Raw genomic sequence first — 16,373 nt, 5'->3', positions numbered from 1 at the left:
AGAGTGTCGAATGGTTGCCTTGTATAGAAGAGGGACTCTGTCTATTGTGTGTGTGTGTGTGTGTGTGTATGGGCATTTGTGCCTATTTTTGTGAGTGCACACTTGTTGTGTAGTGTTTCATTTCCACAGATTGTCTATAGCTAGAGCAGATTAAAATGGTGCGCCTGGACACAGGGCTCCTGACCCCTTAACCTCTGCCGAGGCCGCTATGTGTCAACTGTATGCGCGCACGCGCGTGTATGTGCACGTGTGATGCATAGCAACAGCTGCACTCCAGATGTCCTTAACTCTCCGAAAAAGGCAAAAATACTGAACTAGCGGATGAGAATCCCAACCCTATAGAGGAAGATGAGGCTCAGCTTGACTGTAGTAAGCCTATAGGAATCATGTAGGTTGATGATATGGGATTTGTAGCCGTGGGGCTGGCGGTGGGGGGTTTGGGGGTGGTTGGGGCCCCTTAATTTGTTTCTGTAAATGACATTTGTGGCGCCCCCTATTGGTTGTGGTCCAAATTCTTCGGAAGACCGGCATACGTGTGATGCAGATATCTTTGCAGTTTTATAATCACTCGACAAATGGACTTATGGACAATTAGTGCCCATGCAAAGACATTTGTTGGTGGCGGCCATGTTTTTCATCCACAAGCACATTTGCTTGACAGTTATCTTATTAAAAACAAATACACGGGGGATAAGTATTTGATCCCCTGCTGAATTTGTAAGTGCACCCGCTTACCAAGACATGAACAATAGCTTCATTTTTGGTAGCTTTATTTTAACGGAGAGAGACAGCATATCAACAAAAAAAATCGTGAAGAAAATAAAACGCAGGCTGTAAATGTATTCGTATTTGATACCCAAGCAAAACATGACTGTAGTTGGTAAAGAAGCCCTGGTTGGCAAGCTGCACAGAGGTCAGATGTTTTTTGTCAGGAGGGGTTTTGGTCCAGATACAGTCCAAATCCTGAAGGTTTGAGACTTTCGCTTGGCAATTCCAAGATTTTGTATCGGATTAAGGTCCTCACACAGGCTAGGTCTCTCCAGGAGTGACTCAAGTTGATACCAAAGAGTGCAACTCCAAAAAAGATTATTTCTAATCATGCGAGTGATGTATTGGGTTAATATTTGGAATGATGGTGCCAGGTTGCCTTATGCAGACATACTCCCCCTTTATGTCATCCAGCTGTGCTGATGATGTGAGAACAAGCCACAGTGGGAGGTTTTAATTTAGAGGGAGCAAAGGGGGCTTACAAGGGCAAGATTTCACAGGCACCATGTTGTCTAAGCACTCCCCAGGATGGACCAAACGATGAATTCCTGAGTGGCATTTTTGACTTCCTAACATTACCCCCTGCGCCCCACCTCTGGACTCCTGGGAGGGCGTGGGGGGGGGGGTCGTATGAGATTCCTCACTCTTTCAGTGCATTTTATTGTGATTTATCTACACTGGTTGAAACACTGCTGGCTGGTCATAGTTTAGAAGTAGCTCTACATGTTTCCTACAGTCAGCGTTTCGACTTTATTGGAAGTAACCTCCCTCAGGAATGCAAATCTGAAGTTGCTCGAGATAAGGTTTCTCTTTATTATTTTCCCAAAGGCAAAAAAGGATTAGTGTTTCTGTATCACAATGTGTTCTGCACTTTCTAGGGATTTCTTTTTCTTTTTTCTTTTTTTTTTTTTTTTTGCTTTTACGCTGCTTTGATCCTCAGGACAGCAAGACTCTGCTTTGAGGTTTAATATGAAGCTGGCATATTAATAAGATATCCTCATGCAATGCCATCATTAAGGAATACTTGTACTACAATTTGCCTCATGCCCGATCCTCGCCTTGGTCTAAGGGGCTGTTTACACAAGACTATAAACTGTGTAAAAACTGTTTTAGTCGTGCCAAGAAACGCAAACATTTTCTCAAACGGTGGTTATTTGAAAACGAGTGTTACCCTTTTCATGTAAACATCTTCTTCAAATCACCAAAAGAAGTCTTGAATCGGCATCTCTCTTCACTTCACCACAACAAATGTAATGGTTTGTCTGTACAGTCGTCCCTCACCACGTAGCGCTTCGGATTTCGTGGCTTCCAAAAGCTAAACAAACCGCTTCTGTCGCATCTTTTTGTTGTTTTTTTTTTTATGTCAAAAACAAGACGGAGCCATCAGTGAGGGTGAGCACTCGCTGCTCTTTGGGGAAAGTGATACAGTGATACCTTGCCGCTTCGGGTTTCAACATTTTGCGGCTTCGCTCTATCATTTTTTCCCCAAAAATATATAAATGAATAAATATTCGCTGTTTTATGGTTGATTACGGCCCAGTAGAGTTTAAAAAAACCCGGATATTTGAGCAAATGTTACATGTTTTTTCCCTGAATTATGCATTTTCAAGCATAAAATGGCTAAACAATAGTGGTGTCAAAAATCTCATGAGATTAACACTCTCAAAGTCTTGTGGGTGCTAGGCCTTGGACGATAATAAATAAATGAATGGATGAATCGCACAATAAATGAATATGAACTTGATAATTTTGCCAGTCTCAATATATTATTCTCTCACCTCCAAACAGGCAACGCTGTTCTACACCGGTCACTAGGTGTTAGTAATGTTACTGTAATGGTCGGTGAGACACACAAGTACCAGACTTGATTGCCAGAACAACAGGCTTTTATAGCAGGTTTGAATGATTTCACAAGAGGGGCAATAACTCCTAATAAAAATCCCTAATAAAAACACAAGTTACTGTTGCGGCCATAACCCAAGCCAAGCTAAAACTCGACTCTGAACACCTGACATCATTTCCTGTCCACCCGCTCCTCAGCTCTCCTAGGGAACACATTTATAGCAACACATACAATCACAAGTTTAATTTGTGTCTTGAATGGCTTATTTATGTTTATGTCTACTATATTGGGTAATACGAGTGTAAAGGTGACTATGTTGGTGTTATTTCATGTCTAGAGGGCTGTGATGTCCAAAAACATATTTAGAAAGTCGGAAACAAGTTTCTATGCTCTAACTACGAAAATGTTTCATTTATAAATAAGGAATCCTACTTTGTGAAACTTCATGTATCACGGTCAGGTGTGGAACCAATGAACGGCGATAAGCAAGGGATTACTGACGCTGTCCAACTTACAAAGTTTCATACAATATAGCAACAAAACCTCTTTTTCTGTGTTAACAATTAAAACGTAATTTATTTGGTGCAAGCAATTAACATTTCAGTAAAACTGCAAAAATAAAAATGCAAAATTCAATTACAACATTTGGAAATGTTTCTTTATTTGTAAAGCTTATAAATGTGTTTTTTTACAACAAACCAACAAAACAAATATAAAATATCTATAAATAAGCATCTAATATTAAAAACTTTTTAGAAAATGAATCTTGTCCAATTTATTTACTTATTGCATTTTTTACATAATATTAATTATTAATTGAGCCGCACGGTGGCCGAGTGGTTAGCATGTTGGCCACGCAGTCAGGAGATCTGGAAGACCTGGGTTCAAATCTCCCGCCTGGGCATCTCTGTGAGGAGTTTGCATGTTCTCCCCGTGTTTTCTCTGGGTAATCCAGTTTCTTCCTATGTTCTAAAAAACATGAATGTTAGGTTAATTGGCGTCTCCAAATTGTCCATAGGTATGAATGTGAGTGTGAATGGTTGTTTGTCTATATGTGCCCTGCGATTAACTGGCGATCAGTCCAGGGTGCACCCCGCCTCTCGCCCAAAGCCAGCTGGAATAGGCTCCAGCATACTCTTTTTGTCAGTTTATTACTAGGGATGGACAATTGCTTAAATTTCCCAATGTTTTTTGGGAATCTGCTGGAAACTTTTACAACGGTAAAACATGCACAAGGAAGAAATGGTACATCCCTGATGTATACTTACAGTATGTACGCATTATTTCCTATTTAATCATCAGTGTGCACACACTAGAGGAGCATTATCGTCATATCTTGACTGCTGTAGCAAAGGTGAGTCAGTGGTGGTAAGAAACGTGAGACTATTTCCTGCCAGTGTCCGTGAGTAAGTGAGACTCTCGGGGGCGTATGGTTACATTAGAGTCAGAAAGAGGCGGGGCGCGTGGGTAACTGTGTGTTGTCATCACACGGCAGCTGGTCCGATCTGACATGATTTAGGATTCTCATAGGATTAGAGCGTGCGTCATGTAAAAACAAATGAATTCATGCTTGTGCTGCATAAACAAGTAGATCACCGCAGCAGGTTTTTTTCTCTGTTTCTTTACCAAAATGGATAAAGCTGTTTATTTTTATAGCACGCTTCATTGTCCAACACACGGTTAAAGTTGTGTTATGTTGTAAAAAGCACACAAGAGTCGGCCATTTTGGGAGGGTTTGAGCTATTTCCATGGATCACTGATTTTATTTGCATTTTAATCGCATTATTGATTTATTCTCATGTGTATTTGTGATATTTGTTGGTCAGTGTCTCACTAAAGTCCTCTGTTTGTCTTTTCAGCTGTGAAGATCAGCACACACAAGCAAGGTGGCCCTTTGCCCTTTCAGCAATAAGGTAACATTAGCGTTAGTGCTAATATGTTAGCATGTGTTGTCTCTGCAGATGGTGTTTCTGCGTCACTTAACACATGAACGCTGAGGATGGCTTTTGGGGGGGGTTCTTTTTATTTGCAGAGGTAAAAAAAAAAAAAAAGACACTTTCTTGTCAGTGGCTGAGGGTTGCCACGGTAACAAGAAGCTCATTGATTTGCAGCAATGTCCTCCTTCACTGTGTTAAATGCTGCAACAGTGCTATGTTTTTATTATTATTATTATTATTATTTATTTATTTATTTATGTTCTTACTAAACCTAGTCTGGACCTTTTGTCCAAGCCAAAATTCATGAAATAAAATTTAAAATAAAATAGCCAGAGTGCAGTTAATTAAAATTAAACAGAATAGAATAAAAAGAAGCAGGAAATGAAATAAAACAAATAACAAATAAATGCAAATGCTAGACAAGTGATAAATAATAAATAAACAATACACAAGTCAAATAAATAATGCATAAACAATTCATTATAATTACATGAACACAAGGAGTAAAGACAGAACAAATACTAGTACAGTTATCTCTCGTTTATCGCAGTTAATTGATTCAGAGATAAGTACATTTTAAAATAAATAGGAGTCCTGATTTATAAATGGAATATTTTTGTAGTTGAAGCATGGTAAACCTGTTAAAGACCTTCTAAATACAGTTTTTAACATTATCATAGCCCTCTAGACATTAAATAACACCCTTATAGTCACCTTTACCCTCATGTTACCCAATGTAGTAGACATAAGAGTAAATAAGCCATTTAAGAGATAAGACTTGTGCCTTGCTATCATGTGTTACATTCTGGGGGCCCTGAGTGAGGGGCGGACAGGAATTGACGTTGGAGGTTCATAGTTGATCTTGGGTAACGGTCGCAACTGTACCCCGTGTTTTATTTGGGATTTTTAGTCGGGATTATTGTGCCTGTTGTGAGATAATCCCAACATGTTGTTCCAGCAATCAAGTCTGGTTTATTCTTGTCGCACTGAACATATCAGTAATATTACTGACACCTAGTGACCAGTCTAGAGTACTACATATTACTCACAGCATCTTTGAATGTGTCTTTTGAATGCCTTATATTTATATTTTAGTTCATTTAGCCTTTTTTATGCTTAAATGCTTAATTTAGGCCAAATATGTGATGTCTGCTTAAATATGAATATTTTTATAATAATGATAGATCGTACTTGCCCACGAAACAGCATGATTTATTCATTAATATGTTTTTGAAAAGACGTGAGAGTGAAAGATCGAAATTCAAAGCACGAAGTGGCGAGGGATGACTGCGTAGCAATGCAATGGTTTGTTCTGGATTGTAAAAAAAAATCAACAGTCCAAGTCAAAAATTCGTAAAATAAAATGGAAATAATATAAAGCAAAATGCAAGTAATAAATAAATATGCAATACATAAATAATTAAAAATAATATATATAGCAGATTAATAATTAAACAAACAATACACAAGAAGGAAAAATGGGACAAAGATTGCAAAATCATGTCATGCATCACTGATATGTTGAAATGATTTGTTCAGGATTGTAAACACTGATGTTAAAACGCCAACAGTATATTCAGTAAATGGCTTATTCGGGATTTTTATGACTTTGATTTAGTTGGTGATATTTAATAGCCTTACAAAGTACACCTGAAAAACAAGAGGTGAATACATGTGTTGCAACTGATGTGAAACTGATGAGGGGTAGGATTAAATAAGCCTTGCTTCTTCCTACTCCTTTTTGGACATGCAAAATTGTGAATTGCACCATGTGATGTGCTCCATTTTGACTTGCATGCATGTTCAGGATGAATTAAACCATCATCATAATATTTCTTCAAATGTACTTATCACATTGCTTATTTGTTAGTCAGGTTTGTGTTATTTGGCACTTACTGTATATGCGTTGCCTTTTAGTGCTGGAGTCAAAATGGTTTACTATCACCCTGTCACGCATCACTCCATGACGGCGTACATTTTTTAAGCTGACTCAGCGAGACGCTTTCACGGGCCCATTAAGTGGCAGCATCTGGTGCGATGCCGCTCGCTGCGATGGCGCTCCAACCCCTCGCACTTGCAGCTGTGCGTCTTTCCAGTGTTTAATGAGCTGCTCTCCCGTTCAGAGCGCAGAGAGAACTTAATCAGATACTGCATGTGCTTTGTTAAAAAGTGAGCAGTTAAATGTGCAGTCCTTCGCTGTGACCCTTTTAAAATGCTGACACATGCTTCCCCCCCCCCATTTTGGTGGTGTCAAGCCTTGCTGAAAAGGAGCTAATTAGTGTTCGTTTCATCTTTGAATCCTTACAGAGGGCCCATTAATACAAACACTCCAATGGGCTTTCGCTGTTGAAACACATTAAAGAGGAACCATAAATAATTAAATGCTGTGGTCATCATACAAGGCGTCAGCGAATCCTGCAAAATTTCAATTAAGGTGCATGACACTTCAGCTCAGTGCGCATGGAAAGGATTAGCGCCACAAGTAGTTGTTTTGGTTTTCATGTGGGTTTATTTTGGAACGCCACCATATGAGGGCATCAGTTATTGCAATGAGGAAAAGTGTGGCGATAACCATAGACCTTACTGAGACTTACAATACTTGCAAAAGAAATAGTACCAAGAATAGTACCAATATGACTTTGGACCATGTGTCAACCTCAGAACAAATATTCTTTTAAAGTCTATAGGGTTTTTGCTTTGGTCATAACAACAGAATGATTGAATGATGGATAGAATTCACATATTTATTTATTATACTGTAGGTTAATTGGCAACTCTAAATTGTCCATAGGTGCGAATGTGAGAGTGAATGGTTGTTTTGTCTAAATGTGCCCTGCGATTGGCTGGCGACCAGTCCAGGGTGTACCCCGCCTGTTGCCCGAAGTCAGCTGGGATAGGCTCCAGCATGCCCCCGCGACCCTAATGAGGAGAAGCGGTATAGAAAATGGATGGATGGATCATACAATAGGCACGGGCCGGTTCCCGGTTTCAAGGTATACCGCGGTATGAAAAAGTTCCGTTTTCAAAACCACTAAAATTCTGTGTCATACCGTTCCTCCGATTTGAGATAAAGTGAGGATGTCCAGTGCGACCGCTACGTGGAAATACTTTGTCACGTCCTGCAGTCGGAAGTGGGATTCAGTGTGCTTCCCTGTTATTAATGAGCAGCGCCGGTACGGTGGACATATTGCTTCCGTCGAGAGTCACCAAATGTGGAGATGTGATTGAGAAGAGGAGACTGGAGCGGAGGATAAGTGTTTACTCTCCACTGAACAAGCAAGATAGAGAGATACTTTATTTATCTCCAAGAGAAATTCACATTTCCAGCAGCTCTGCAAAAGTGGCCTTATGTTAGATGGTTTAAAAATGACTGTTTTGGCTTGCCCTTTTCTTCCTCTTTTCAAAAAAGATATTTAAAAATAACACATTTTAGAGCTGCAGTTATAATACAGTGAAACCATCAAATCGTGATACTTTTGCCCACGGTTATCATACCGTCACAATCTCATACCGGCCAATGCCTATTGGGTAATTATGCAGTGTTACTATATGTTTGAAATGATTTCATTTATGTAAAGTATGTAAAGTAGTCCATGTAAACCAAAAATACATCTTTTAAAAAGCTGTAAACATAGATTATATTGATAGTATTTGTTTAATTAATTCGATGCAATCTATTGGAATTTTCCCATGAGAGATGAAAATTAGCATAATCAATTTAAAAAAGAAAATACAATTAATCTGCCCTCAATTTCAATATAATTATATAATATAATTTGTAAAAATCATTATAAAATTCTGTGCAATAGAAATATGTCTAAATGGGTACACTATTACAATTGTGAAATATTATGACTAAATATGACACATTTCTAACAACAATAAATGATTTTTATAAGTTGGAGGAGAAAACTTGTCCTAATATGACCTTTGACCAGCTACCTTCCCCAATTAGAGACGGATAGGTAAAAGCCTTACAGCAATAATCCCTTTGCTGTCCGCTAATGTCACATATGTTGTTCAAATCCAGACATTTCTCCATATTCACGTTGACATTCCCACACTAAAAACTGCTAAAAACTGCAGGAGTTGCTCACTGGGAGCAATTAGTAGCTCGGTGGTGGAGGACGCTGCAGTGGATGAGGCGGGGAGGCTCACGTAACACTACGACTTTGAGACTATCCTTAGCGGTGACGCGACGGCGTGGACATGACAGCGTCTGGCGGGCTCCTATTTAGTGAATCTGAACCTGCTAGTGCGGGGACAGTCAGCAGGATGTAGTCCTCTCAACGACAGGCATTAGCCTCCTTGGCACCCCTGTCTAGATGGCTATCATGGGTGTCCTGATGCCTTTTGCATACATGGAAGACTCGAAAATAGCCAGTGAGTCATCGTAGTAGGATGTAAAACTATTACTGATGAACTAAAGTTAGCCTTAGCCTCTTGCCTTTTCACATGTGTTAACTACAGTAGTGTGTTACTTTTTTCAGCGATGCAGTGATGTAATGCATGACCAATAAAACGTAGGCATTTACTGTATTTAGGGGCATAATGAGTAAAAGGCTCCATCTGACAGCAAGAATCATCGCTGCCCTTTTAACTAAATGTGACAGTCGCCACAGAAACGTAGCCCTGCATTAATATACACTTACAGATCACTGAGATTATCTAGGATTTTTTTCTACATGCCGACTTTTATTGATTTGTTGAAGCTTCTTGGCACTGATTTTAGGGGTCTCCCGTTACGACTTTGTCACTTCCGATATTGCAGCCTTGAATATCGGCCGATACCGACAATGATTGCGTGTCAGCTGTCTTTTTACTGCCACACGGTTGACATCACTCCTGCTCCACGCTGCTTTGTTGTTGTGATCAAATGGGCTCTATCCGGTCCCTGCGGGATAGTGATGCGTGTTACGATTCAGGCTGGTGTTGGCGGTACCGATTCGATGGGCAAATTCACCAAATGTGTCCGGTAAATATAGAAAATTAGCATTTCATATTATAGCATAAAGAATACAAGACATTTAATTAATGTATTAATTAAATATGTAATTAATTTCAATAAATTAATAATTTAATAATGAATTAAAGTTATTAATTCCCCCCCCCCCCACCCCCCCCCATATTTACAATTTTGCCAAGCTAATATATAACAGAAAAAACCCAAAATCATTTCTGAAAATGGCATATTAAACAATAAAAAAATAAAATAAGTAAAATAATAACACTGTTAACATAAATGATTAATTAGTAAGAAGTACTATTAAGAATAAAAAATGTATTCACAATTCACACACGGCTCTGTTTACGATCGGCCACCGTTTCCACAGACATTGCAGACAAACATTGCATCAAATGACTGAAGTATCAAAAGTATCGATATTTAGATTTTCGTATAGAATTTAGAGCATGAAAAGCTGGTATCAGGAGTATCGAGCCGCACGTCACTACTGCTGGATAGATGTGCTGGGGTGGAGTCTGGAATCAACTGCTGGTATCGGACTCCCAGTGTTGGAGATTTGACATGCGGGCATACATACAGTATAATCCGATTTAGCTTTTTTCTAAAACATTGCCCCGATATCCAATATCAGACTGAGACATCCCTAACTGATTGTACTTATTTAACTTTCCCAGTTTGTAACTTTCCAAGACCGCTGTTTACCCTGTCTCTACAACTGTCACTTTTTATTGGTTACTGTTTGCTCATTGCCTTTTCTGAGTAAAGCGGAGCACAATTAGTCATTTCGTTAATGGTGCACTAACTACATATCAACGTCTGCATGTCCGTCCTTAAAGTCAACAAAGGAGCACAAATATTTGAGTAACTTTTGTTACTTATTCCTTCTCTGACCTACATGTGTAGCCTGAGAATTTCCCATATGCATATGTTCCACTCCGTTGTAAAATGTGTTTGGAAATGGATAGACAGATTTTCACAATATGTGTTTGCAAGGGTGCCAACATCAAACAGTGATGACGATTCTAAGGGCCCGTGACCGACAGGGGCCCTAGAAAACATGAAAACATTTTTATTTAATTTATTTAATTATTTTTTATGAATTTTTTTGGTCGGGCACAAAGTGATTTTTTTTCCCCCCAGGGTGCCCCAAATCATTGTGTAGGTGAATGGACTAACAGATTTTGATACTGTGTGTTTGTGTATGTGAATACGCTGATCTTGACATTGTGTATGTATGTGAATGGACAGACAAGATGTTTACAACATGTGCGTGTATGTGTGACTGGACAGATGTTTACATTATGTGTGTATGTGAGTAGGGCTGCAGTTATCCAATAGTATTAGTAATCGAGTATTCTACTCAAAAAATTTTCATGTTCCCTTACTCGTTTGCGGTTGCGGTTCACCTTTGGCAGATTTTTTTTTTAATTGCTTTTTTTTTTTTAAATTAGAGTGTATGAACGCTGTTACAAGCTGAGCCCGGCCCTGTAAGAAGAGTTGCATTGTGGGAAGTTGAGTGTCTCTCTCTTCCTTCTCTCGTCTCTCTGCACCGCCCATTGTTTTCTGCGTCCTGATTGGCTGTAGACCATTGTCAATCAGTCTCCTTCGTGCCGTCCTGCCTTGTCTCCTGTGTCATCGCTAGCTTGCTTGCAAGCTTGTAAATGGATCTTCGGTTTGAAGGAGGAGGACTGCAACAGAGGGAGTACTGCAGTAATATGTTTTAACAAGGATACAAAAACGCTACGGTACAGCGGAACGGCGCCAGGACGAAAAGGCACGGTCACAGGAGTGAAATACGCGTGGGTGACTTAATCATTTCTTGTGATTGACCTCTAGGTTGATCATTAAAATTCAGGAAATTCTTCACAGATTTCACTTATTGCTGGCTATTTTGGGAACCTATCCCCCACGATATACGAGGCAACACTGTGTGTGTGTTTATATGTGACCGGACCAGTGGTGTTAACATTATGCTTTTATGCAAAAAGCAATGTTTTCCACATGTACTGTATTTGTGAATTAATCAACATGTATGTGTGACAGACACACAGACAGATGTTTATTAGATGAATGAATTAATTACCTCCTACTCAGAAGTCAAACATCGATTTATCAGTGAAAATGCCCAATTTAAAACCGAGCACACGGCCTAAAGAGGAAAATGGTTGTTGAAGTGGTAGCTGAAAAATGGAGTCGTTTTCCAGTGGCCCTTCACAGTAGAGTAATGGTGTGGCAAATGTGCCAAAAAGATGTCAAATAGATTTCCCCTTCTGGTGTAGAGGCTTCATTGATTCCATTTCCTGTCACAGTTGACGTTCATTCCCAGCGAAATGAGGAGCAGACAAGTGGATGGTGGTGAATGGTCAAGCTATGTTGGTTCAGGGGGGAGTGTTTGACCGCTGTTTGCCTACTGCATGAAACCTGACACCAGCATCGCCGCAGAGACCATCACCTGCCCCACTCTTTTTCATTCATGTACACACAAAGGCAAAACGCCATGGAACAAACCGCTTGTGTCACTGACCCCTTCACCACCAGGGTGGATCGTTGCATACAGCATTTCTATTGAAACCCAACCTTTTCGTTTCAGTCTGACTTTCTGGCAGACCTTACAGGAACCTAATGTTGTTGTCATTAACCAATGTATAAAACAAAGCGACGCACAACATGAAATTAAAACCACAAAGAAGATGACAACACAGTAGAGTGGTTTGATGTGTGTGGGTGACAGTGTTTTTACCATTCATTGTTTGTTGGTGGTAAGCGTACAAAATGCAGTCTTGGACGGGAATTGCAACAATGTCTTCAATGCCATTGTGATAAGTTCTGTTTAGTTCCTCTTAACTTTAACCAAAATTGACGAAACACTCAAATTCCCGTACACAACGAACAAAGAAGTAGTCTGCGAATTAGCATGGAAACAGAGAAACCATATTATAAGTAGCTGCAGCCACTGAATTTCCACTAAGTATTTATAAATGGAATATTTTTGTAGTTAGAGCATAGAGAAGCTGTTTACCACCTTCTAAACACGGTTTGTAACATTATTAGAACCGTCTAGACATGAAATACCACACCTACAGTCAGCTTCACACTCGTATTACACAATAATATGGAGATAATATGGAAAATAAGCCATTTAAGACAAATAAGAGTCACGCTGACGTGACTATAAATGTGTTCTATAGGGGAGCTGAGTGGCGGTGGACAGGAAGTGACTTTTGGTGTTCAGAGTTTTTTTTGTTTTTGTTTTTGTTTTTTTTTTAGCTTTTCCGGGGGTGACATTTTGAGTGTACAATATGGCGCGTCTTATCATGTTGTTAATACACTGCATGAGTGCAACTGTGTTCTTGATGTATTTTTAGTACAAAACGTTCTTGTTAGCAGCTTGCTAATACATGGAAACAGGAACCGGAAGTCAGCTCTGTCGCCCGTTGATGATGCCATCATCAGTCAACTCTGTTAGGCCACGACTCTCACTCAGCACAACACACGTTTTTACAGTTTTACAATTACGATTTTATCTGCATAAAACAATTGTAAATGCATATAAATGACAGCTGAAGCAGGTAAATGATCTTTTAAGGTTGCATTTACCTTCGTTGAAGACGTGGCTATTGCCACAGACATGATGTGGCACAAGATCAACACGGACACCACCTTCGTGTTTTGCCATGAGTTATTTGCGAGTGCGCAACAATGACCCTGATGTGACTTTGGATTCAAATTAATTTGTTTTCTAGATAATGTTTCAAATAAAACAAATGCCACTATTTCCAAAATTCATATGCAGTTACATAAAATATATTGGTGATTTACAAACCTTTTTTTTTTTTTTAATGTGTGGGTGTCTTAATTTTATTTATTTATTTTTTGCTTCTGAAGGTTTTCTGCGGCCCAATTTGTGGATCCATGTGGCTCTAGCTGAGCACTTACAACTGTATCATTGGGGAAAAAGACTGAGGCTGCTAACATTGTTGTTTACTGCAAATGTGACTGGTGCAACTGGGGTTTTATTAATGACCGGTGGCTATGTTTCAAGAATGTATTGATTACTTGATCACTTTATTGAAATTGTTTCAGCTCTATTTATCAGTACCACCAAGATGGATGGATTAGCAATGTGGACTGTGCTGTATTTTGAGAGCTTAAAAAAAAAACAAAAAAAACAACTCCAATGATGCGGCTGCATTTGCAGTGTAAAAAAATGAAATTGAAGTGTGAAGTGATGCTGTGAATTAGGAGTCACATCCTGAATACAGAACAGGATGTGGCTGAGCTCCACTTCATTTTTACAAGTGAACTCTTTAAACTTGCCTACCAACAGCCTCATGAACCTGAAGTGAACTGTGTGTGGGACTAAAGATTTTACCAGAAATTCTGTTGAGATTTATTTGCACAAACACTGATGGTAGAACTAGAGCTGCCTCTAACTCTTTCTAAGCAGAGTTATAGTAGCATTTGGGTTTTGGGATACTAAAAGATGAAAACAAACAGATTACATATTCAATGTGCTGCATTGATTATACTCTAAAAGAACCATATTAATTTTGATTGATGCCCAAGTCTAGTCAACGTTCAGAGTCTGACTGATCGATGTGTGCTTGTTAATGCACAGACAGATTTTGACTTATGTGTTACGAATGGAACAGGGCGATATTTATCGTTTGTGTGTGTGTATGTGTGAATGATTGGATAGATGTTTGTTCGATGTGCATGTGAATGGAAAGACAAATGTTTCAATATATGACTTTTTTTTTTTTAACAAACTCTCTTCAATGCAATAGTAATTTATTTACGGTCCCTGGTGTAAACAACCAGCAGTTGAGGCACTTCCCGTGCGAGCTCCCCGCACCATGACACAGCAGTCCAGGCACAGTGAGGGGGAACAACCGCTGTAGCTACGGAGCTGGATATCCAACGTCCAGCGTGAAACTAACTTCACCACAGTACACCGTGGATATGTCTGCATGGTGCCGTTTTTTTCTGCTTGTGTGTGGCGGAAGTCGAGAGGCAGCACTACCGCACCTACCATGTTGGAGTGAACGTTATACGGCAACCGGATTGGCCCGATCTCATGGCGGATTTTATCCGATCTTCAAAATACGGCAAATCGCCAGCTGATCCCGATCCTGAAGATCGGATCGGGACTTCCGCATATATTATATTATATTATAAATCATTCTGTTTTGTGGTTGAGTATGACCTATTATTAGTTAAAAATGGAATATTTAAGCAATTAAAAAAAAAGCATTTGCAAGCATAAAAATGGCAAAATGAACAAACACAAATAAGACTTTCAGAAGACTCATTCAAAGACGTTGTGATGTGTAGTATTTTAGACTGGTCCATAGGTGTCAGTAATTTTGCTGTAATGTTCAGTGAGACACACAAGTACCAGACTTAATCGCCTGAACAACAGGCTTTTATTGCAGGTTTGAATTATCTCACAACAGGCACAATATTCCCTAACACGGTTACTCTTGCGGCCGTAACCCACGCCAAGCTGAACCCTCAACATCACTTCCTGTCCAGCCTCTACTCATCTCCCCCCACACCGGGACACATTTACAGCAACACACAGAAGCACTCATTTATGTCTTATTTATGTGTAGTATGTTTCTGTTATGTCTACTATACTGGGTAATCAGGGCGTAAAGGTGACCATGGGGATGTTACTTCTTGTCTACAGGGGTCTAATGTTAAAAAAAAACATATATAAAAGGTTGTAAACATGTTTTCTATGCTACGAACCACAGACATTTTTGATTTATAAAGAATCCTACTTTGTGTAAATTCACTTATCACGAGTCTGGAACCAATTAACTACGATAAATGAGGGATTGCTGTTATTAAAATGATGTGTGTATGTGAATGAACAGATTTTTACATTATTGTTGGATGTCATTATGTGTGTATGGGAATACATAAGCTGTTTGCAGTGTGTGTGTGTGTGTGTGTGTATGTGAAAAGACCAGTATATGTTTGTTTTTGTCAGTGTATGACATTATGTTGCCATGTGTCATGTGACTTAACAGACGGATGCTAATTTAGTTTGTGAAGGGACAACCTGCTGTAACCTGCAAAGTATTTAGTCTTAATGATCAAATGATCAAACAGGAATGCCAGTGTTGTGTTAAAAAAGGGGGATCACATTCATCAAAATGCTCCAGGCGCAAATAATTTCCGCTGTGTTTGTTTCAGCAACATCAAACTAGCTCATGTCACAATGAAACAATTTGCCTGTCTACTTTCAAAGGTTCATCCTGACTGCAGATCCTGATGAGAATGATTCAACCATGAGTCCTTATCTCCCTTTCTTGGCCAAGTGGCCTCACCTAAGGCTAAGCAGCAATATGCTCAACATCTGTTCTGAAACATCCAGTTGTTCGACACAAACAAACTTATTGGTGTGCCAGAGAAGGCAGATGGACTAATTAGCACGGTGCTCCAGCCCAGTTTATTTGCTGAAACTAGGTTAGCGACGAAATATTGAGTGTGCTTTCTGGCCCAGGTCTGGTGCTGACTTGTGGGCTGCGGTATTATTGGATTAGAGGCCATGTTACAGTAATAAGGTCTGGACGTTCCCAGCAGGCCCTGCTCTTGCTCTGCATCAATGATCTATTGAACAATGGCTACATGCTCCAGCCTACTGTCTCGTTTTACCCTTTCATGTCAGCATTCTGCCCAAGTGAAAGGGAATGTAATGCATGCAAGGTAGGAAAATCTAAAAACCAAGCTCCCGTCCAATTAAAAACATTCTCATGTGAGCATACCCTGAGAATATTTATATACATATTTCCACCACCTTCCCTCGCTGTGGTGTCAACTCTGGGTCCAACACCTCCGCCCCCGTGTG

The 16,373-nt window shown here is 39.5% G+C and overlaps 1 protein-coding gene across 4 annotated transcripts in view; it reads left to right on the top strand.

Annotated features, from left to right (window-relative positions):
- The window catches only part of tln2a (talin 2a), a 97,319-nt gene that overhangs the window by 25,557 nt on the left and 55,389 nt on the right, over positions 1 to 16,373 (top strand). For all 4 annotated transcript variants that reach the window (XM_054770916.1, XM_054770917.1, XM_054770918.1 and 1 more), the window contains exon 2: positions 4,471 to 4,524. In XM_054770916.1, the coding sequence (XP_054626891.1) occupies positions 4,471 to 4,524 (54 nt within the window). The remainder of the gene's footprint in view (positions 1 to 4,470; positions 4,525 to 16,373) is intronic.

This window comes from Dunckerocampus dactyliophorus, chromosome 3, assembly GCF_027744805.1.
Source record: "Dunckerocampus dactyliophorus isolate RoL2022-P2 chromosome 3, RoL_Ddac_1.1, whole genome shotgun sequence".
Taxonomy (NCBI): Eukaryota; Metazoa; Chordata; class Actinopteri; order Syngnathiformes; family Syngnathidae; genus Dunckerocampus; species Dunckerocampus dactyliophorus.
Note: the sequence above shows the minus strand (reverse complement) of the source record. Positions and strands in the feature narration are given on the sequence as shown.